The 23,475-nt window shown below is 36.9% G+C and overlaps 1 protein-coding gene across 1 annotated transcript in view; it reads left to right on the top strand.

The window, feature by feature from the left end:
- AFTPH (aftiphilin) overlaps positions 1-22,728 on the top strand; it is a 46,061-nt gene extending 23,333 nt beyond the window's left edge. Inside the window, 9 exon segments of the mRNA XM_035897770.1 lie at positions 387-538; positions 1,076-1,202; positions 1,529-1,585; positions 3,735-3,857; positions 10,167-10,227; positions 11,836-11,866; positions 11,868-12,007; positions 15,922-16,045; positions 21,537-22,728. Of these exon segments, the coding sequence (XP_035753663.1) occupies positions 387-538; positions 1,076-1,202; positions 1,529-1,585; positions 3,735-3,857; positions 10,167-10,227; positions 11,836-11,866; positions 11,868-12,007; positions 15,922-16,045; positions 21,537-21,681 (960 nt within the window). The 3' untranslated portion in view covers positions 21,682-22,728.
- The last annotated feature ends 747 nt before the right edge of the window (positions 22,729-23,475 follow it).

Genomic DNA, 23,475 nt, shown 5'->3' with positions numbered 1-23,475 from the left:
AAATGTGTTCAGTAAAACCCTTAGGATGTGTCGAATTGTGGATACTTTAACACACCTTAAGTAAATGTAGCTTTATACTTGTTGCACATCTTTTCTGCTAATTTGTAACAGAGTGGTGCTGGTAAGAACTGTTCTGGACTCTTCTGTAAGAACTCAATTTGCAGAGGGCAACATCCTCACTGTTTCTCACTAACTAGCAGCCTGTGTCTGGTGCTTATAAAAAAAAAAAAAAAAAGTCTTGTGATCCTCAGACAGTTATATATTTTGTGATAAGTGAAACTTTGTATCAGCTGTGTATTATTTTCCATCTTAACTTATGTTTAAAATTATGGACTCCTTTAAAGCAGTCGACAAAACTTGATGTAAGTATTTTCTCTTTGATATAGACAACATTGCTAAGTCGTCTGGAACGAATATTTGAAGTCTGTTTTCCTTCCATGCCTGTTCTTGAAATTGAAGAAGAAATATGTTCCTTGAATCATTTGTTGGAAGCAGGTGAAAAGCAGATGACAACTGAGGAGACCTTAGCAAGTACTGGGTAAGAAGCCACAATGCAACAAACTTAAAATGGAGTAGAAATGTGTCGTCTTTGGAAACTTAAAACATGTAGCAGTGATTCAAAATGAGTTGTTTTCTTCAAGTGTTTTGAAAAACTCTCGAATAAAAATTAGCTCTCTAGCAGAATGCTGGTTTTCAGTGACTACATATACCAGGAGCATTTCGCTTAGCGTATCAATTTAGTCTGCACCATATCATCTTCTTGTGTGATGCCTCTGAGTTAAATCAGAATGTGTCTCATTAGTTACACTTGATATAAATCGCTATATTTATTCATGTGATGAAGAAGTCTAAGTAGGCCTTGTCCTGTCTGCTGTGGGCATTATTTTCCAATTATAAGTCTGAACTATAATTGTTCTGAGAACACCGTGCAGTTTTAGTTCCCCTGGGTGTTGTGCTTGGATGTAAGTTTAATTGGAATGTATAATAAGTCACTTGCATTAAAAACTAGAATAAATATTCAAGGCTGCGAAGCTGTTATTCCTGTTGATAACTTGATTTATGATGGGTTGTATAGGGAACTGACGGACGTGTGGACAGAGCTGCAGGATATCCATGATGCATATGGACTGAGATACCAGTGGGGTGGCTCCCACAGCAACAAAAAGCTTTTGTGCTCCTTGGGAATCGACACAAGAAATATTGTGAGTCTGTCAGTAAAACTTGCTTTCTAAATAATGGAGCTGCTTTAAATGTGGAATCAGGTGGAAGTCTTTTTGTATGAATGCTTGTCTCTTAATTGCATAGCTGCACTGAACATGGCTTTTCATGGCAGACCATCTGACAACTTAACTTTATAAGCCCTATTAATGTTAAAAGTTGCATTAGTTTTTAACCATTGTGTTATATAGTATTTGTTACATAGTATTTATTATCTGATATTAATCTTACACAAGTTGTACAACATTGAAAAAATTTCATCATCACTGACACAGAAACTGTTAAGTAAATTTTTTTGTTGTTTTATCAGCTCTTTACAGGCAACAAGAAACAGCCTGTTATAGTACCCATGTATGCAGCAGGACTGGTAAGCTTTTTTTAGCGTTATTTTTTGTTATGGTTCCAACAACATTATATAATGAAATACATTAAATGGCATTAAGCAGCAAGTGTGCTTAGGCATCAGTAGAAATGCTAGAAAGAAATCATCAAATACAAAGTTTTCATTACATGTGCAAGCAGACACTTTATTTGAAATGAAAAAAGTATCGATTTACTCATTTCATAAAGCAAGCTGTCTAATAAGGTGAGCTAGCTAGTCTAAGCTCAGTTTGAGGCATTTTCTAAAAAATGATTGAAGTAATGTATTAATGTGTATGCAGCAATAAAAAGTTCTTGCTGAATTTTAACTATTAAATATAAGTTATAGATGTAAAAATGTCAACTAAAACTTGTGTAGGAAGTTTTCTCAGCGCTCTCGAGCATTCCCCTTTGTGCAACTGTTTCTCTGACAGACTGTTAATTACTTGATTGCATCTCAATACGCCTAGGTCAAGAGAGATGCATGGTAATGCTTTGCGGTATTATTGGCATATTAATAAAGGACCCACACATATGTATATATTAGGCTATTTATGCATACAAAAAGTGTGTGCAGCCAGTGTTGTTGTGTTGCCCCAAGTGCTAGATAAAAATAGCAAGCATAATTTAGAATTCTGTAGGTTGAAGGAAATTCAAGTAACCTAGTGCAGTAAGATCTACTGTTTTCACTTAAGCCAATATTCTGTAATTCCTGTTTGGCATTTCAGACTCTGGAGTGTCTGTAGTAGTAAAAACATTTAGAAGATAAGATTTGCCACTTGTGCTAGTCTAAGCAGGATAAATATGTTCTTTTTTCTGGAAATCTATGTGTGTATATATGCATACAAACACATACACTTTTGTATTGTCATTCACAAATTGAATATAAAAGGATTACAGTTTTCTTTGTTATACATTAAGCCAATTTAATCTGTAGGTTAATTTTGTAGAGTGACTTCTACAGTCAGTTTCTAGAGCTGTTGTTTTCTGATGCCTCAAGGTGAGCTCATGCACTTCTCTGGATATAAGCATGGTGTTCTGATACAGTGAGATGAAACATCTCATAGCAATTGCTTTTTTCTTCCTGTAACATATTTGTCCAGACTATGTTTGTATGCAACACGTGCAGTTATTTTTTGCAACAGATTGTTGCTGATTAATTATGTCCTAAATCTTTTATATACTTGTGCACACAATGAGCTGGATAGAGATGGTGGTAGGAGTAAAGTGGCTTGTGGCTTTCTGTTGCCAAGTGTGGGTCGGTATATGTTGCTTCACATGTTTCTCTGCTGTCCGAAAGAATTGATTTAATCGGTGGTTAAATTCTAAGCTCCCCTAACATGGTGTAGAAGCATTTGTGGGACAGCTGATCTTGGTGGCTGACTTCCTGAAATTATTTTAAAATACGTGAGTTGCAAATTCAATGGTTTTGTTTGGAGGTTTCTTGTCTCATACCTCATTGTTCTGAGGTGGTTTGCAGGTCTTAGTGCAAAATTTGGTCTTCCTGTAGATCTCTCTCATCCTCAGTTTTATTCAGGAACACCAGAAGTTTCAGACATTTTTTTTCATAGTCCTGTTAACTTTGAATAATTTGTTTAAAATTAAAATTTAAAATATGGTTTTGATTATTTTCTAAATGCTTCTTAATGCATTTATTTCCATGTCAGTAATTATTGTTCTTGATATCATTCTGCAAACTGATAAATTGACTTGTTTCCTCTGAATTGCTTAATTGTTGAAATGGAATGAATGCACTTGTACCTTCCTGATGGGCCATTCGATATTTCTGGAATAGTCTATACACAATTGGGAGGAGATGATGTCACCTTATCAAGTAACTGTTTCCTCCAGCTTAAATTACATCATTGAAAGTTGAGAGCAAGCTCCAGCTAAGCACTTGGGTTTCTGTTATTGGCTCTAAAATATTTCTTAGGCCTAAGGAACCAGGATAATTCTCTCCCTTGCCCCATCTCATTCTGTCCCCCCTCACTGAAAGTGTCCTAGAGATGTATGGTTACCCCCAAGCCCCTAGTTGAGGGTAGTGCTACCTAGTAGCCTACAAGTGTGTTCTATTTTTTTTGCATCTGCAGTTCTTGGAATATATATATATGTGTGTGTGTGTCTGTATGTGCATTTTATTTTATTTATTTATTTAGGGTATGTTAGAGCCTACCAAGGAACCTTTGAAACCAATATCTGCAGCAGAAAAAATAGCTTCAATAGGACAGACACCGCCTGTATCACCAGAGATGAACACATGTACATCTGATCAGTTCCAGGTAAAAAGTAGAGAAAGAAGGGGGAGAAGAGGAAAAGAAAGAATAAGGGAAAAAATGGGATGCCTTGCCTCTTCCTTCATATTTAAAATATCTAGATGGTGTGTTCAAAGAGACCTGTATGTAAAGGGCAGGTGTTCCTTGTGTAAGATTGGGGTCCTGCTCTTGGATCTACTTTTCATGTGTGACTGGAAGGGATTCCCTATTATAAGGCTGTAGCAGTTGGTGGGCCAGCATTGTAAGAGTCCTGGTGGATATTTATTGCTGCACAACAAGCTGTTCCAAAAGGCAGTAGAAAATAACTTCTTCAAATCTTAGATGTGACTTTACAGTTGTCCTTCCTCTGGCTAATGTTTTTCATCTTTGCTTTTTCTGAAGCTTATTGCAGGACTCTGATATAAAATGAGTTCAGAGGAGTTTAGGAGTGAGCTTCTGAATTCCGTGAACTCTGTTTTGTTGGGTTTTTTGATATTATGATCTTAGAAAAACGCTTAAATGCCATGTATATTGCAATGTGTATGGCTGGCAACTAACTAATGGGATATGCAGAGACATTTCATTTTCACTGTCACTACAGTGGTACTCGGCACATATTCAGAGAGTCAGCTGTGTCCCGCCTTACTGCAGGTCTTGTTCAGTCTGCCCAGCATCTTCAGTTACCTGCTGTGCTTGTGACTTCTGATTGAAGATATTCCAAAATGAATTATCTTCGTGTTCCACCTAACCTTAATGCTATGTACTTATGAGTGTAGTGATTTCCTTGTGCTCTTTGCTCTGCCATAGTGCAGAGCTCTAACTGTGTTGTGCTTGTACCAGCGGAGAAATCTTTTGTCATTGTGGAATAGTAGTGTATCAGTGAGCTCAGAACGGAGGTTGCTTTATACATGTTTGGTGATGCTTCCTATGCTGCTTCTCACAAATACTGTAGTGGAACTGAGCAGCTTAACTGGATATTAGAAAGGGTAGCAGTAATGATTCTTGCAAGCAGTTTGAGCTGAAGAAATCACTTATGTGGTTTCTATATATGAACAAAGTAGGAAAACTTCACTGGCTTTCTTCAGCGTTCAAAGTTCCCTTTTTTACAGAGGGGAAAACATAAATTAAACCATACGCTAATCATAGTGTAGAAGGCTGCAAGAGCCCGAAGTAGCAACATCTTTGACATGTGCCATTTTCTCAGTTGCTTGGCAGTCGTAGTGCTAAGTGCTGAAAATAAGAACCTCCACTTATCAAAGTCTCTCTTTTTTAATCTAATTATGAATTAGTACTTTTGGGTACTCCTGCAGCAGAATTTCCCGTTATTTGTCACAGTTTGATAATCCTGTCTCATAGCTTGTTCTGACAAGACTATGTCAGTTCAATAGTTGTGGTCCATGAGTATATACGAGAAGCTTCTGTGCTGTCTGTCTGCACAGCTGGCCTTAGGTTATTTTTTCCAAAAGACAAATACTAAAATAAGCTTTTGGGGAACAGATAAGTTAGAGCTCTAACCATTAAGAATGCTAAGAGGCCACAGTTAAGTGACATTCAGAAGGTTTCAGGGTATGAATGATCGATTCTTCGCCTCAGAGACCTTGTTTCTTTCTTGGCCTCATCTTCTGTTAATGTTTGGTGGCTTCTATTTGCTTCTGGGAAGATTCGGCTTCACTTCACATTGTGCGGATTGCCTCTTAGGAATATTCCAGATTGTAGTGGTATTAAGATTATGTGCTCAAACTTTAGTAAACATTTCATTAGGAACTGTGCTATAAACATTGATAAATATACAATAGAAATATTACAGGCAATTTTAGTCAACCCTGAAACTTCTTATTCTAAACACAGGTAACTTAGTATAACAACTTGGGTATCTTCAAGCTTATACTAAATAATTATGTGTTAACTGGATAAAACTTCTAAATTCCTCCATTTTCAGATGGCAATGAAGATTCATCATTCTTATATTCAGAAACATAAGGATATTGACTTTCTTGTTGAAAAGAGAGGCTCTGGTTAAGATTCTTATGCTTTGCTTAAGGGAAGGAGAAGAGTTATGGCATTTATGGGACTTGTATACACATCAGTGTCTCTGCTGAGGGAGTAAGATCACAGAATCACAGAATAACAAGGGTTGTAATAGACCTTGGGAGATTGTGGAAGACTGATGCAAAAGTAGGAGTGTAAAGAGCACTTGTAAAAACACAGAAATGCCTCCTTAGTCTTTTGGTTGTAAGTGAACGGAGAAAAGCATGCAGAGATTTAAAATAAAGAGCATTAGAAATCAAAAGAATGAGGAAAAAAAAGAAGCAAATGAGCTGCAATAATTTTTCATACTTATTAAATAAACTGTATGTTTTGGCCTCCTTCTCTGCAGAGGCTCTCACTGGGTTGGTTAGGCTGTGGAAATCCAGTGGACAAATTTCCATCTGAGCCATTTAAGCTATAAGGACAAGGTTTTTGAAATGAATTCTCCTCTCAAGCAAGTTAAGTTACTGACTGATCTATCACATTAGTTTATTGTATAAAGATGACTTTTGTAGACTTGTTCTGTTTTATATTTGAAGGTAGTGTCTAAATTCTTCTTTGATATGTTTATCTTGACAATAGGGGGAGTTATTTTGCTGTTCCTCAGTGTTCATAACTAAAATAGTAAACAGAATATGAAATAATCCCCTGATTACTGTTGCCTTTATCTAAGCATGGTGTCTCAAAGACTTTTGAGGTCTGAAGTAAAAGGCTCTATCGAGGCACATCAGGCATAAGAGAGAATGGCTGCTCAAACAGGCAACCTTTGATTGTGAAACCTGAGATAGGTATCCTTCTCTTCTGTTTTACAGCATCTGCTACAGTGGCATTTACACCATGGCAGAGTACTTAAAATATATTCCAGTGCTTGTTTAAAAAGGTTGCTGTCTAGACTTAATGCTGTCTAGACTTAATGTTGACTGCTTTCTCTTGATTTGATGCTGTTCTCTGGCTACTGTAGTTTTAAAGTTCGTTTACCTCCTTCTCTTAGGCTTTTTTGCAAAAAAATTCTCTAGATATTTCTGCTCTTTTGGTATTGCTCAAAGCATCATCTTCTCTCTATTTGGGACTGTTTCTTTGGTAGGCCCTAGTGGTAGCTTTGTCCCAGCATACAGGACAACTTTGGGATTACCTGCCTAGTTCTGCTTAGTAAGTTTTATATTGGAATAGAAAGCTAGAGTGACCCAGACCTTTCTAGAAGAAAATTACCAGTAATTCTTTTCTGCAGGTGTGTATTACAGCACATCTGCATGCATGTAAGCCACTGAATTAGAGGTTAGTGTATAATACAATATGTATCTCACACTTGCTGGCTATTAGGGACTGAACCGTAATTAAACCCCATGGGGTGACAGTCTTTAAAAACACTTTTAATTACATAAGGGACCATCAGGACTTCTAACAATGACAGATGCAAACTACCATATTATTGGCCACCAGCCAAAGGCTCCATCCTGGAACTGCCCTCCAGTTATACATATGAGAAAGATCCAAGACTATATATGTAGCTTTGTTGATGGAGTAAGAGAGAAAGATTCAAAGGTAAGAGATATTACAGCACTTGCTATTCTATCAGATGTGACAGTTGCTTGAAGGTGTTGTCTGAGAAAAATAATTTTCAGAACTGTTGTAATTTTGCTAATGAATACACACAATGAAATGTATGAATTACTTCCTTGTAAACCTTTTTCTGAAATGTTTATGATGCTTCTTTGTGGGGTCTATCTAAATACAGATATTACATTTGTATTACAAGCCCTTCTGTTTTTTCCCCCAGCTTTAAGACGGATAAATACTTTTTTCCTTTGTTTTCTATTTCTTTAATTGGCACAGAGACAAACATTTTACTTTTTACTCCTTTGGATTACAAAAGCTCTTACATAATACCATTCTAAAATTACTGTGTGAAAACATCTCTCACTTTGATAAAAGTGAAATACGATGCAGTAAAACCAGCAGGCATGTTAGTTTCCTCTTTCTCACTTCCTTAACATTCAGAGTAGTACTCTGACAGCTCAGTGTACTTTTTCATTTCTGTACTGTGTCCTGTAATCTAAGATGGAGGGAGGAGTGAGAGCAGTTTGCCCTGGTTCTCAATATCCTTCTAGATTGGGTCCTTTTCCTTAAAGCATGATATTAAAATACTGGTTGTAAATGCAGTAGTCCAGCAACCTTGCAATCTCTGAAGGACAAAACATTATGTTGTGGGGCATGTTCCTGTTGTCTGGCATTTATCAATGCTGTGTTCAGGTGTCCGAGTATAGTCAGTTTTCTTAGAGCTGAGGTCGCTAGAAACAGAAAACTTTTCCTTTCTGGTTAACTGGCGTTTGCCTCTGCCCTCTCCTTTCACTCTGCTGTTCTATAGACCAGGACTTGCCAGCATCCTGCATAGATGGGGTCTGCTTTACTTGCCACCCCCCTCATTTGCAAGTGGTTGAAGTCAGCAGAATGGCCTCATCCCACAGAGCACACTAATACACCTAGTAAACTCTTACTGATTTTTTTTTTTTTTTTCCTCGGCCCCCCCCCCATTTTAGGAAGAATTCATCAAATCCTTTGTCTTCTCCTTGGCAAATTTGAGAATCAAGTCATTATTAAATGGAAAAGCTTAGCCAGTCATTGGTACCACCTTTTCCATGCAGTTCGGTCACACTCATGAGTGCTGACTCAGTCTTTTGACACAAAATGTAGTGGGTGTTTTCCTCACTAAGTGAGAGTTGGTAGGAAGCTACTTTGTTTCAGTTGGACTTCACTTTCCGCAGGGCAGAAGGCTGCTAAATTGTCATACTCTTTAAACAAGCTACTGATGATAGTGTTCATTACTTCATCAGGTGTAGCTTCCACACTGCTAATGTTATGTTTCCATGCAAATAACTTCAATGCCAGTAATTTCATTACCAAAGCAAAGTAAAAAAACGTAGCATCAGCTCCTTAAGCTCCATGGAGTGAATTCTAGTTGTGCTCAGTACTGGAAATATTTCCAAGTCATTAGGTAGGAAAGATTTTTCTAGGCAAGGCTTTTACTATAAGTAAATACAGCAATTTCCAGCTCCCTTCATTTTTCTTTCTGTAAACATCTATCACCTAGCAAAAGCCTCTTATAGCTAGCTTAATTGTACAAAGCTGGGTCAGGTTGCTACAGTCTTGATTTGTGAATTGGCATAGTTTTTCAGTGTTGGATAGTTGAAAGTTTTAAATGCAAAAAAAAAAAAAAAAAAAAGCCTGACTTTCTACAAAAACAAAGAGAAGGTATGTCTCAGCAACTGGAACCCTGTCAACTAGTGATGTGTTTTGAACAATGCTGCAGAGAACTTTCATTGCTTTTCTGCCATAAGCATGATTGTTAGAAGTTGAATGCACATCCTTTTCCAGTACTTCTTGGCAGTTAACTGCACTGGGGAGAGAGCAGAAATGTAATGAACAGAAGTAGAAAGATTAACTTGTTTCAGACGTTTCTGATACTGTCCCATTAGTTCGTGTCCTGAGAATATAGGAGGACAGCACTTGCAAATTACATTGCACCTGAACACGCTTTCCCTGTAAAGCGTGGTCCCTGCTGCTTGCTTGATTTACCTGTGTGTGTGTAAAAGACTTAACAAGAGGAAAAGAAAAGGCAAGGATGGGGTCCCAGGAGGAGTCAACTTTTCTGTGCTCTCCTCTTGTTGAAGCATTGTTACCAATGGTTTCTTTACGTATTAGAATGAGTTAATTGTTAAAGAATAATAAGTCACAGGATTTTTTTTTCTTTAAAGGGTGTGGAGTGGGTGGAGTGTTGATAGTTTGTCCCTCACATGTAGGGATTATGTCTCTTAAAAGCAAAACAAACCAAAAGACTTGCGGGCTATTTCATGGTAAATAACTGATTTTATATATAATCAGGACAAATCATGGATGTACAGACAGCTTTCGCTAATAACCCTATTCTAAATTTGCCCTATAATTGTGTATATATCTCTTCTTAAGAAAAATGCGTCATCTTCAGTTTGAAGTTTGAAAGTTTTAACTTTCAACTGTGCCTTAAGGTATTTTATCCAATTCATATGTTTTAGTTAATTTGCAAATACTATTTGAGTTAGAAGTTACTTAATCTGTACTGTTCAGAATTTAATGAGACTTCCTGTGGTAGAGCAAATCTACTTTGACTCTTTAGTGCATATTATGAAAATACACACCTCCCAAAAGTTGGGGCTTGCTCATTTACTTGTCATCTTAGTATTTAGACACTAAAGAATCTGTTGTTTGAACTGCTTTGCATTGTTGTAACCTGAACTGACTATAAAAATCTGATTTCTGACTTTTCAACTCTAGGAATCTCTACCACCTGTCCAGTTTGACTGGAGTAGCAGTGGCCTTACTAACCCTTTAGATGGTACGTCTCTCCGTAGAGCCTCTAGCACCAGAGCTAGAGATAAGAAAGCTACAAAGTTCAGACAAACATCTATCTGCTGATTATTTTTTGTTTTTAAATATACACACACACATATATATAAATATATAAAATATTTATTTCTTACTCCTAACTTTGGAAATTCAGGCTTTCTTTCTGATTAACTGTGCCCCTACGTGAAGTATTATGTTGTCTGAAAAATACTAAGTTAAGTATTATTTTAGATTCCTGCCATATGCTAATGACTCAGTGGCAATATTAACACTTCATTATGTACATAACTGCAGATTATAATGAAACTCTGAATAAATGAGCATTTTAGATTGACAAGTTTTACTTCTTAAATGTATTTTTCACCAATGAACTATCTCTTTAGACATCCTTTGAATGACATACTTGTGTATAGTGGCTACTTCAAAGCACAATATTTTAACCACAAACTGTTTGCAAAAGATACACTTCTTGAGCTGAAAGTTTTCAGATTTACAGATAATTTTATATTTAAAAAATGTGAGTTCTGTTATCTGTTATCACTTTGGCTTACACTCAAAAACTAATTATAGCTAATATATTAAATTAAAGAGGTAGCTACCAACTTATTTGTATCTGTAAATGTATATAGTTATCACAGAAAAGACCCTTCACCTATGTCTATTTTGATAGCAAAGTGAGTTGTGTATGCCACCACCTCCAGTCTCAGAAATGTAAGTGCATGCAAAGTAAATAAAACAAGTTTGGGAAACTTGTTTGATTGACAGACTAGAAACCTGTAAAGAAACTGATACCTTTCTGAGGAGCCTGCTAACAGCAATTAATTCATGACACATAAGTTGTTCAAAAGCAGGCTAAAATAAACTACATCTCTTACTGCACTGGTGTTGCCTCACGTCGTTGTTTCAAAACATGTGGGATCTTAAGAGTTTCGATAGCAAATATCATGGTGCTGAAGGAAAGCCTGGATGGACCCTTTTGCTGTTGTCTGGTGTCTTATTACTTCAGTCTATCATCATGCTTTCTTTTTAACAAACAACTTCTTTAAAATGTATCTTGGTTTGATTTCTGTTTTAGTACTAAAGGGGAACAGTATAATTTACCAGTAAGGAACTGGATACAAGACAGACATTTTTTAACCTGTGTTCACACTGCTTTAAGATAACGATAATTAATAACTTCAAGCTGCTAAATAAAACTTTAAAGGGTTTTTAGGTTTTTTTTGGGGGTTTTTTTTTTTTTTTTTTGCTATTTGGGGATCTGCTAAGTCTTCCTAATGAAAGAATGGCTTTCAATTTCAGTGAGGGGAGAAAAAGCCAACTATATTCTAACTATCAATTGACCTATATATTGTTTCCCTTTAATTGATCACATCTTTCTCTCTGGGTCGTGCTGGTTCTCTTTCATTTTTAGATTGAAATAAATAATTCTATTTTAAAGTTACTAGTGTTGATTTCCTTGCTGCATTGTACATGAGGAAATGTGCACTGAATTAAGTTGTTAACATTTTTAGAAGGTACAAACTAATACTGTAAGCATTGTTTTCATGTCAATTTTTAAATTGCGTACTGAGTACTAATTACAACTTGCATGTTCAAGTGTGTGTCTTACCCCTTTTTACACATAAACCCCTCCCTTGGCTTACCTTCTATATGGCTGCCTACCAACACGGTCACTGAATTTCAAGCTAGTGGAGGTTCCACTCTTCTGAACCTTGATTTCTTTGGGCCCGTGGATGACAGTAGCTCTAGCAGCACCACCACAATCCCAGGTCAGCAGAGTGTTAAAACCACAAATGTAATACTGTAACGACTTACTAAAAGCATGAGCACATCACTTGACTTTCCTATAAACAAGGAGAAATTTTACACTGCATTTCTCTAAAATGTTTCTACTGCGTTTTTCCTTTAATCTGTGTTCTGTTTTCTGATGTTTTATATCGAGTGTGAAGTATTTAAAAGGTACTGTCAGCTCTGTATTTGTCACATGCTGAAGGAATGAATGGCTCTTATGCTCTTGCAAATAAGATGTTAAAACACTTGATTCAAATGAGAAAATTCTGAAAGTTAACTTTTCTAAGCACTCAAAAACTGAAAAACGAGGCTTGTTCTCTCTTCTGAATGATTGTCACTAAATTATAGGATTATGATCTTATTTGGAAGTTATGTGTGAATATAAAGTTACGGGGCTTAACATATCACAACCTCGCTGGTGTTTGCTGCTACCAGGAGGTTGTAAATTTTTCATTTGTGTGTGAACTACTAATATTAATGATAAAGTGAAAAAAGTGTTTTAACAACATTCATAATAGAAAACAAGGATAGTTGCATGTTTGTGGGACATCAGAAGTTCATGAATGTTAATTATAACCCCAAAGCACTTTATCTGCAACTTACTCCCTTAAAAGGAGGTGAAAACACCACTATCTCCATTGAATAATATGCAAAAATAATTTATTTATTGCATGGTTTTGACATGCTCTGAGTATTTTGTGTGAGCTTGTGAAAACCTACACTTTGAATAAATTACTGCAGAAATTTAAGGGAATGTTTTGGGGATTCATCCCAGTGCATAGGTGGTAGATAAGGCAAATACTCTTTCGATGCAATGATAAACACTTTCTTCATAGGAAGGTTTTTGGTTTTTTTTCCTCTTAGTGATTTTAATTTTAAAAAAAACCCAATGTTTGGTTTGGGTTTTCCCCACATTTCAAATAAGTGCTTATTATTATTATATTTTTTTGTTTTTAAAAACCTGCTTTTTTAGTTTTGAAATCTGATCATTGAAGGCAATTTTATGGCATCGCGTTAAAAGTGTCTTTTTATTCCAACCTTGAGAAATGTCATTATCAGATGAAAGATGGCAGGTTTGTTGTGGAAGTGATGGGTAGCAAATTCAAGATGCTTGAGCCTTACAGATTCTTTTGTAAGCGTGTGCAAGTCTGTCGACATAAGTCATCAGTACCCAGTACGTGTACTACTTCTGCAGCTGGGTACGTTCTTGTGTCACGATGGTGTGCACACTTGAAGTGATTACTGGAGGGATATTCTGTTAGCCTTTTACTGCATTTTTTTATGTTGTTGTTTCATCAAGTTACAGGTATTATCACCTTCCCTGGTATGCCCTATAGTGCCTATTTTTGTTTCTTTGGTTTTGGCTTTTCTTTCTTCCTGACTTGTTTCTGGGAAAGTCATTTGTTTCTTGGCTTGCAGCTCGTGTGTTCGTGTGCGTGTTTAGGAGCTTTGTGTGGGGTTTGGTTGGCTAACTTTCCTTCAATATCTCATTAAGGTTTTGCAGTGCTTTCCTTAAATATTCTCTAATCATTTGAATAAAATGGAGAATATGCAACTCTTAAAAATAACTAAAATAATTGAAAGACAAATTCTTAGATCTTTTGGCTTAAGAAAGAAACTTTTATCAGTAATAGTAGTTTGTCCTTTTCTCTGAAGACCTTAATTTTACTTACTATATTTATGTACTTACTTACGTTGTGTTCTCCTCAGTCTGATTTCATCAGTAGCCAAAATAATTTTTTATTAAAATTTGCGTTCTATGTCATGAACAGGGAGTTATTAATTTCTAGTATGTTCCCACAGATTTAATGTACTATTTTTCATGTTGATAGTTTAACATAAACATAGCTGAGTAAGAGGTGCCTAAAGAACAGTAAATTGGGCAGTGACATCACACGACAATGAAAATGAATTCAGGACCGTAAATGTGAATATCTAAATGATGTAACTTATAAGGCTGCATTTAACACTTGTGGTAGAGTTGCATGTCAAAGGACTCCTTGTTTCAATTAGTTTTACAATTTGTACCTTAATGGGATTTCACAGGCTTCTGCAAGTCAAAGTGTATTTCTTCAAGTCTTCCTATCCCTGTTTGAAAGTGGATATTTTATGGAATAGCTGGGCTTTTTCCTATTTCCAAATTCTGTAAACATCTGACAGTACTTAAAGTCTTGGTATACTGGTCTCAGGATAGTACATATTTTGATCTTTTGCATGAAACTGGATGAAATTAACTTTGAAAATCCAGACTTAAACAATCTAGGTTGAAGGGAGAACTGATTAATTTCTAATCAACTTATATTTTTGGAGCAAGTCTTTGCCCATCCCCCACGCCAGCTCCTGCAGCTTAACCAGATGATTTTCTTAATTTTACTTTTTGGTTGGCTTAGTTTCCTACCAGTGAAAGAGTACTTAACTTGTGCAGAAATGATGAACAGTCAAGGCAGTGCTTGGGGAGCAGTGCTCCTCAAAGCAGGCATGAGGATTATTAACCTTATCTGTTTGTGCATATAGTACTGCAATTACTGGCTGGAAAAGGCAGGACGATAGGCACAGGAATTTTTTTTTTTATTTAGTAACATTCTGGTATTTCAGGAGTACTTCTAAAAGTGTCTTGCTCCAGCGAGTTAAACTGATTAGCACATCAGTTTATAAATGCTGGTTTTATATTAGGTAGCTACATGGGATCATCGTGCCGAGGTATTTGCAGCGTTTGTTCTGCAATAGTATGAAATGGTTCTGTGTTGTTCAAACCAGCTGGCACTAGTGTTACGCTTGTTTTGAACGCAGGTAACTGTAAAACACGATGCTTCTGTACAAAAATTCTATGCTGTTTTTGAAAAATATTTATAATTGTGGATGGCACATATGCACATTTAATTTAAACCCATGAAGCATAAAATAACTGAAACTGCGTAACTTAGAGGAGTATCACCAATTTAAAGTGCTTCTGAGCAATAAAATATATTGTAACAGTCTTTCCTCTTGATTTATTTTGATAATTCTAATTCCTAGAGGCTTTTTTTAAAGAAAACATACTTAATATCTGGAAATTCTAGAGCTACTTCCTATGGAGATGTGATGCTTGATATTAAACAGGTAGAATTTCACCCATACATATGTATCTTTTTGGATGCAGGTTTCCATTGTTTGCATTGTTTTCAGAATGACTTCTGCTGATAAAATTTGTAATCCATTCGCAACATGTGATGTCAAAATTTAGCATGTGACTTAAGATATTTGAAACTAGGAAATCAAGGCTGAAACATCCAGATACTTGATGCTTTATAATACTTGAAAGATAAAAAGTGAGTGTAAAATATAAGTTTTAATAGCATTATGTGTATTAGTATGTAACTTTTTTAATGCCATTCCACTTGTATGTATCATAAAAGCTGCTTTTCCTTACTAAAAAAAATTTAACACAACCTGTTTTGAAAAGCAAGATACTAAATGCACTCTAATGCATGCCAGTGTTGTGTGTAATCCCTCATTAAAGAGTTGGTCCCTGTTAACATGCCATGTTCTTTTAATACCAACAGTTGAGTTGAAGTAATTGAAACAATCCATTTTAACGCAGCTGACATTTTTACAGCTGTTTCACTCTAAAAGGTAAATCAAATTTGTTTTGTTTACTTTTAGACTGAGACCTTGTATGCCAGACTTGATCCAATGAGTGTGTGTTCAGTAGCTATAAAAGCTACTGAAAAGGGGTGGGAAGAGAGGACAGTGCTTCAGAAATGCAGACGTGTTCTGTCATGTTCTTTTCATGCATCCTAAAATTATAAATGATTCAGATGTTTACAGAAGACAGTCTCTAGCAAGTTGGTCTGTGGTTAATTATGGCTATGCTTGCCTCCAACCATCACTGATTATCATTTTATACTATAAGGTGTGGATCCTGAGTTGTATGAATTGACAACCTCAAAACTGGAAACTTCCAATGCAAGCAACAGAGTGACTGATGCGTTCGCAAGACTCATGTCGACAGTGGAGAAGGCAAGCACATCCACAAGGTAAATGGTCTTTGTTGCTCTTTTTTCTTTTTCTAAGGGTGGCATGAAATGTGAGGAGTGAATGTGTGTGCTATTTTAGGTCAGAAAGACAAATTTAATAATTAAATCTAAATATGAAATTCATAGTACTGTGGTTCATATTTCAAATTATCATAGAACTCTAAAATAAGATGGGAGTCAGTTCATGAGCTGAAAGAAAAAGATTATCAGGGCATAAATGGAAAAGCTAGAGCCAAAGACTGAACTGAAGAACTGAGGAAGCGACTTTCTGAAGAACTGAGATGATTCCTAAGAATGGAAGGGTAAACTGAACCATGCAGTTTGGTGACCTAGGACTTTTGACAGAAGACTCTCCTCTGTCCTCTGTGTAATTTATAGATAGAGAATGTTCCACAAGTAAAATGGTAAAACTGGCTAATAATTATGACAATATTTGTCCCCGCCCATATATTTCTAGCACCTGTCAAAACTTCAGTGACCAAATGTCAGATTCAGTTTGGTGTTGCAAGTTAAGAAGCAAGTGTGTCATTGATTTCAGATGTCCTTTCTGCTTCATGGATCTCATGTGAAGTTCTGTACTTTTTTTTTTAATAGGTAGAGTCTATATAAAGGATTTAGATGTCAAGTATCTTCCTTGAAGTCTGGCCTGTTGAATGGGTACAGAATAGTCTCTTTGGGTTCATTTTTTTAATGCATATCTTAGCAGTAGAATGCTGGACTGCCTTAACATATAATTAATGTCTGTGCCCATTGAAAGGATCACTGAGTGATTCTCACCAAGTAAAATGTTTCTATTGTTGAGGAAGTGCATGCCTCAACATGCAACAAGTATTAGTTTTGCAACTAATAGATAGTAACATATCCTCACTCGTGAGTGAGCTTTAGGGTTTATTCAGCACTCTAAAACTAAATGGATATGTTTCCACGCAGCATAGCACTTAGAGAGGAGGCACAGTTGAAGAGTTGTGGCAAACGTAGTGATTTGTAATGGTGAGAGATAGCTGGCTTTCTTCAAATGAGTAAAACTATAATTTTCAAGAGCGCTTTTAAAACATGTTTTTTCATTGAGAAAACTGTCTTGCTAGTTTTCCTGCAGTGAAAATGTTCAGTGAACACTGAATAAAAAAGATCAGCAATCCATGAAATTTCAAGGGAGAACCAGTAGAGGGAACTCCACACTTCAGTGCTGATTTTCTGTGACTTGGGTTTTGGATTGCCTATTTTTCTATCCATGGAGCACATATACTCTTTCTGAAGATACACTAGTGCAAAAGTTTCGCTTTCACTAATTAGAGAACAGTTACAGTTGAAATATTTTTGTAATATATTCTAAGTCTAATTTAAAAGTAACCACAAATTCACAGCAGGACATACAAACTCCAAATCTATCTTTATTTTATCTCCCCTCATAGATTTATACCTGCTTGCTTGCTTTAAGATGTCTTAGCTTATTCTTAGTTTACAAAGGAACAGGGAAGTCTGCTTTGCTTAAATTAATGTTGACCTTCATTTTTCTGTATTGTGTTTTGATTTGAGGGGTTCGGGTTTTTTCCAATGCTTCCATGGTACACTTGAAAGCTCTTACTTGTGCTGTTAAAGCTCTGTATCCAGATGTCAAAGTTCTTCCCTGTTCTGGGAGAGCATTGCTTACTGATAGGAGGAGGTTCTAGATCTGTGCTGTAGCGGTATATCAGGCTGTAGGAAGGGGCTGGGGACCTCAGACTTGGTGGTTAAGTTCAGACACACACTAGGATTAGCTGTTTTAAAGCAGCTGTTTTCGCCATTCCATACATTTTGTATGTTTTTGTCAACTCTGAATTTTAAAAATTTCAAGAGGTGTTTTTCTTCTTTGATTTCATGCTCTCCAAAAAAGCAGCCTGTTTTTCAAGCTAGAAGGTCTTATCTCAGCAGTATGCCAGATATGTTGCAGTATGTTAGTGTTTTCTAATAAAATTGTTATTTCTTCTGGAATTTTTTTTATTCTTTCTTAATGAACTGGTGACTTTAAAACAGGAATGGCTGGGTACCTCCAGCTCAACAAGGACGACACTCATGCACCAACCTGGAAATATGGACTATTAGCCATTCATGGTAACCGATTAGGGAAGATGTGGCCAGTGTCAACTTCAGTTGTGCGAAGACTATCCCATGTCTGTCTGTAACTTATCTGAACTCAGGATCTTTAAGGATAAAGTTTAGAGTGAAAATACCATTGTTGAGGTGTAGGAAGCCAAGTGAAGAGTTGTCTTTGTCTGAAATAGCCCCATCTTTTGCTTGCAAACCCATCTCTTTAAGCTAGAAAGTCAGTTTCTCAGAAGGAAAACGTTGGGAGAGGAGGGGAAACTTCTCCTTCAGCTTGAGCTTGAAGCCTTGAGCAGTAAGTGTTGAAGGTACAGCATTCCACTGAGAGAGACTCAGCAGCCTTGGCCAGTTCCACAGAATTGGCAGAGATCAAAAGTTTATCTGCTGTCTTTTTGAAGGAAAGCAGAGCAGTGATACCTTTCCAAGAAATGGCTGAAACCCTCATTTGAACTGGAAATACTTCTTGTGGGCAGTGTTAGATGGAGCAGGCTAACTCTTAATTACAGAGTGATTTTTAAAGTGCATTTCTCTAATCAAGCCGTTGTTGCTGTTAGAGCCTGGCCTTGCTGGTGCTATCCACAAAAGCCTTTTTTGCAAACAGGAGAGCTGACTGTAGTCCTGGAGGGCTTGAATGCTGCAGGAAGGGGTTGGAATACAAAACAGAACAGCGAGGTGTCAGTGACACATTGACAAAGCATTCCCTATTTCTTGCTAAATTCTCTTCCAACAACTTTTCTGCCTGTCAGTCTGGCTAATTTCTTGCAGCTTAGTGTAAACGTTCCTTTGAAAAGGAAACTTCATGCCAGTGGGTAAAGGGACTTGCAATTATTTGCTTGGGTAAGGGCATCCCCTCTGTCTTGGGAGGAATTGTAAGCTAGTGCAGGAGGAGATGGATGGGGGTTAAATGTTCTGTAAAAGGTAGTTTTAATACCTGAATAGGTAGGGACCCTGTTTTGAGCCAGGTCAGGGTCCTTTAATGTTCTAGTAATCATAAGTTCTGGTTCCAAAGCAGGCAGAGGTAGTACAGCTGCTACTGACAACCCACTTGGGTGTCCGTTCTGTAAGCCATGGTAGCTAGAAATTGTCTTCCGGAGGAACCTGCCCCTCTTGTTGAAGAATGGAGACTTTAGGCTGTCTCATCCCTCTCTGCACTGAGATGATTTAAAAAAAGGTTTTGAGTCTCCTTACCAAGTGATTGTATCTATTGCTGTAACTTGGTCATAGTTAAGTAATATGTGTTAGCTTGTCCTTCTTTATAGATACTTTCTACAGAGCACATTAAGTAGATAAATTATTGCAAAGGGCATCCAGCCAGGAGGGGAGCATTCAGTAATGAGGTGAGATTCACATCTGTCTGTGCTCGCTGGTGTGCACGTTCTGCAGTGATGTTGCAGAGACCAGCTAGTACGGCAAGAGCAATAGCATTGTCCTGTGATAAAGGTCCTCCATGTGATCGCCAAATAAAATGCAGCACTGCCTCTGGAACCCAGCAATGCCATTTCTTAGCATGCCATCGTTGAGCAGAGGAGGAAGAGGGATATAAATAGCAAGGAGTGTGTGAGCTCCATCTCGGTGCCTGATTAACAATTACAGGAACTCCTTTTAATGCAGATCTCTGAGTCAGCCCTCTTCCTTTGGCTTCCTCTGTCAAACACTCCTTTGTTAGCTGTAAGTCCTTGATCACCAGGAGTTTGTACCTTTAAGAGGCTTGTGGTAAGTGATTACTAATAGTGGCACCAGATACTGATAACATAGTGGTGGGTGACAACCACATTTCAACAGCTCAGAGATAGTCCTGTGCAGAGCTGACGGTGAAGTTGTTAGTAGAAGGAGGCACATACTGGCTCTCTGCTTCTTCCTTCAATAAATCCAGCACACAGCTTTGTTTATCCTCCAGAATTTGGTAATCTGCCTAGTCGGTGGCTCATGAAATTCCACTGCAGCAAAGAAAATATTGCTATTCTAGTGAAGGAAAGTCAGATTTAGTATCTAGGCTGCCTCATCTAGAGATCTTTCATCAAGTGGAGATTTCAAGTAGCAGACAAAAGTGATAGTTCAGTGTCAACACAATGATCAGTGATGTCAAGGATGAGTTTGACTCCAGCTCTTTTTTTTTTTTTTTTTTTCTTCTTCTTCTTCTCCTAGGGAAGAAATTCTGACACTGCTGCTGAAGCAAACATGTAGCCCCTTGTTTTCCCCTGGTCTCTGATCAGTTCGGGAAACAATCCTGATGGGTGCTGACAAAAGAAAATATAAGTACATGCTGCTTCGTGATCGGAGTGGTGATTGCCCTCTCATGGGCTCTGTTTAATGTTTATAGCTAATACGAGATACAGACAGAGGATTTCTAGGGAAAGGCAGTTTATTTGGTTCAAGCCTTTTGACTCAGTTTTTTGCCCCAAAGATGGGGGAGCTTATTTAGCTGGATTTTCTAATGTCGTTATAGGGTGCAGCAGGTGCCTTTTTGGAACTGGAATAACGTTTGATGGAATACTCAGGGTTTTTTTTCTAGTAATAAGCAGCGTTCTTCAAGATAAGCTAGATGTCTGTAAACAGTGGGGTCTTCTGTAGCAGTCTGAGCCAGTCTTCATTTTACTTAGGAAATGTGAGTGTCTTGCATAATAGTGAGAATAGAGCGACGTGGGATTCAGACTTCTTTATTCATTTGCGCTCAGTAATTCTTGTGAATAATGCAGTAGGCAAAGTAAACACCAGTGATTCCCAAACTGCTGTGTGTATTGTTACGGTTACACATACTACTGCACTTCAAAGCAAGTAGCTACAAGTTGTGAGCCACTTTTTGCTGCTGATGAGCCCTAGGGGAAAAAAGGGTTTGTGGATCACGATGTAGAGTGGTATGATGTATAATCTGATTATGGTCATGTAAGAAACAGAGCATAAGTACCTTGTTTTTCTTGTAAAAGTATTAAGTAGTAAGTTAGGAACATCTCAATGTCCTTTCAAGGTTTTTCCATTTTATTTGGAAATATTATACTGGATTTAGGTAGTTTATAACTAATGCTCCTATTGTCTTATCCCTAGAATATGTACATGGTTGTTTCTTCAAATGAGTAGTCCCAGAATGGCATGCTGGAACCTGACAAAAAGCTCTAAGTGTGTGTGTGTGTGTGTATATATATATATATATAAAACTAGCATCTTGAATGGGAAATCTTTTTTTTTTTCCTTATTGCACCAATATTCAGGAACATTTTGCTGACTTTCTATGTTAAAATTTTGTTGGTAGGCAGGTAGGTATTATAACATTAGACTACCTTCAAGTAGCTTACAGAAGTGCCTCTCAATGGGAGACAAACTGCCAGAACATTACTTCAATCAGTGGTTCTTTCAGTGATCCAAGGGAAGCCAGATACTGAATTAATTCACTTTGTTCTTTTCTTCTCAACAGGAAGCCTAAAAAGGAAGAACATCTTAGTGAAGAGGCTGCCAAGGTGATTTCTAGCCTTCCTGACTTAACTTTCATGCATGCCAAGGTGTTGATGTTCCCAGCCACATTAACACCTTCAACAAGCTGCCAAGAAAAGGTAGACTAAAGTGATGTGAATTGGACGTTTTCTATTGATTTTTTTTTTTTCTTCCCTCTGTGGGTCGTAAAAAGCAATCTTGCTTTAATTAAAAAAAAAAAATCAAGTTCAGATGATTTGTTGGTAAGCAGCACTAGAAAGGTATACATAGTAATGTATATTTATTTACATACTGGAGTCCTAAATTTATATTAGAGAAAAATGTAAATAATTGGGGGTAAATCTTTTTGAAGATCTATTCTTTTTGTTGTGCTGGGGTGTATACATTTATGTCTTTGTGAAATACACTGGTGGTGTCCTTCTTACAAAACTTTAAAAAGTTTAAAAAAAAAAAAATAAATGCTAGAAACACAAAATAAACTTCAATCTTCACAATCTGTGAAGTCCCCCTTAAAGGTTTTTAGATTGCATTGAGCATCTTTTTCTTTCCTGCATATATTAAAAGACATGTTGCTGGGAAAAAACCAAAAGGTTATATTGTTCCTTTGCGGGTTTTCAGTTATTGTTGTTTCTTTAAAAATCCGGTAATTTCTTTTGTGTTTTAACAAGCTTAAGATGTGTTTTTCCTTTTCTTCTCCCCCATCCCCTCCCCCTGTTTGATTGGTTGGCTGATCAAATTTTATGTTCTTAAACTTCAGTAGTATGGCTCTGTCACTATATAGCCTTTTGAAAGGTATGCTGTCAGTAACTTCTTGTTCCAGTTATGGATCACTGTCTAAACACTTGATTTTTTTGGGTCATTAGAAAGTTGTCTGCTTTCAATCAGTTTGATTTGGAAAAGAAGGACCAAAACTATATGAATGTCTTACAATGAAATTTATCTGTTAAAAATTTTTATGTTCCGTTGTACCACTATTCCTGTTTGATTTTGCACAGTGTAAAATGACATAATCATAGATTGCTATGGTTTTAGGCTGTATATACAGTAAAAAACTATGGGTTGTAAATGTCTGGGGAAATTCCTATGGAAAAAAAGAGAGCTATGTAGAAGAACCTCTAAAAAGGTCAATGTGCATGCCCAAGGTCTTTTGAGATTTAAGTGTGTAAATTTCCTTTTAGCTTACACAAAATAAAATAATTTAAAAGATACATATGTATATAGTCTGCTATCTTTTTATACAGAATGTATACATTATTCACATTTCTGTTGATGGTAAAATTGATGCGCTGCATTAACAGTAGAACTTTCTGATTTGTCTTGTGCGGTCCCACAAAATGCACCTGTCAAGGTCCTGCAGAAGGAGAAGGAGGCTTGCCTAATTGCCCTGTCTCTTTGAATGTGTTGTGATGTAGTCTTTTATTTCTGTCTCCAGCTTGCCTTCTGGCTTGTAGGGCAAAGTGGCTCAAAACATGTCAGTATTTTAGGTTAGAGACTTTTTCAGAGTAATTGGCAATACTCAGTTGTAAGAAACACAAATTATGGTGAGGTAAGGAAGGACAACAGGTTTTGCCTAATTTCTTAGCTAGAAATAAAAATGTAAATGTAGCATTTGCTTAAGTTTCCTAACATGTTAGCTTGCACCATAGCTCTTCCAGCAGCATCTCTTCAGAGGATGTCAGTGGACTGTCTGCAGGTAAGGCATGCTCTGGGTGTTGATGTTTCTTGAGGGTGCTTTGCATGGGCATAGACGCTCCCATGTCTAACCTTTACTATATGCACAGCTCTTCAGGTGCTCAGTAGTCACCACCAGTTCATCACTTAACATCTAGTTCTGAGAAATATCCAATGTGTTTTCTTACCTCCTCTTTGAATTCTTTATCGTCTGACAGGACTTGGGTCGGAAAAGATAAAGTTTGAGTTTG

This window comes from Egretta garzetta, unplaced genomic scaffold (genome assembly GCF_000687185.1).
Source record: "Egretta garzetta isolate BGI_Z169 unplaced genomic scaffold, ASM68718v1 scaffold360, whole genome shotgun sequence".
NCBI lineage: Eukaryota > Metazoa > Chordata > Aves > Pelecaniformes > Ardeidae > Egretta > Egretta garzetta.
This window is presented reverse-complemented; position numbering and strand designations above follow the sequence as displayed.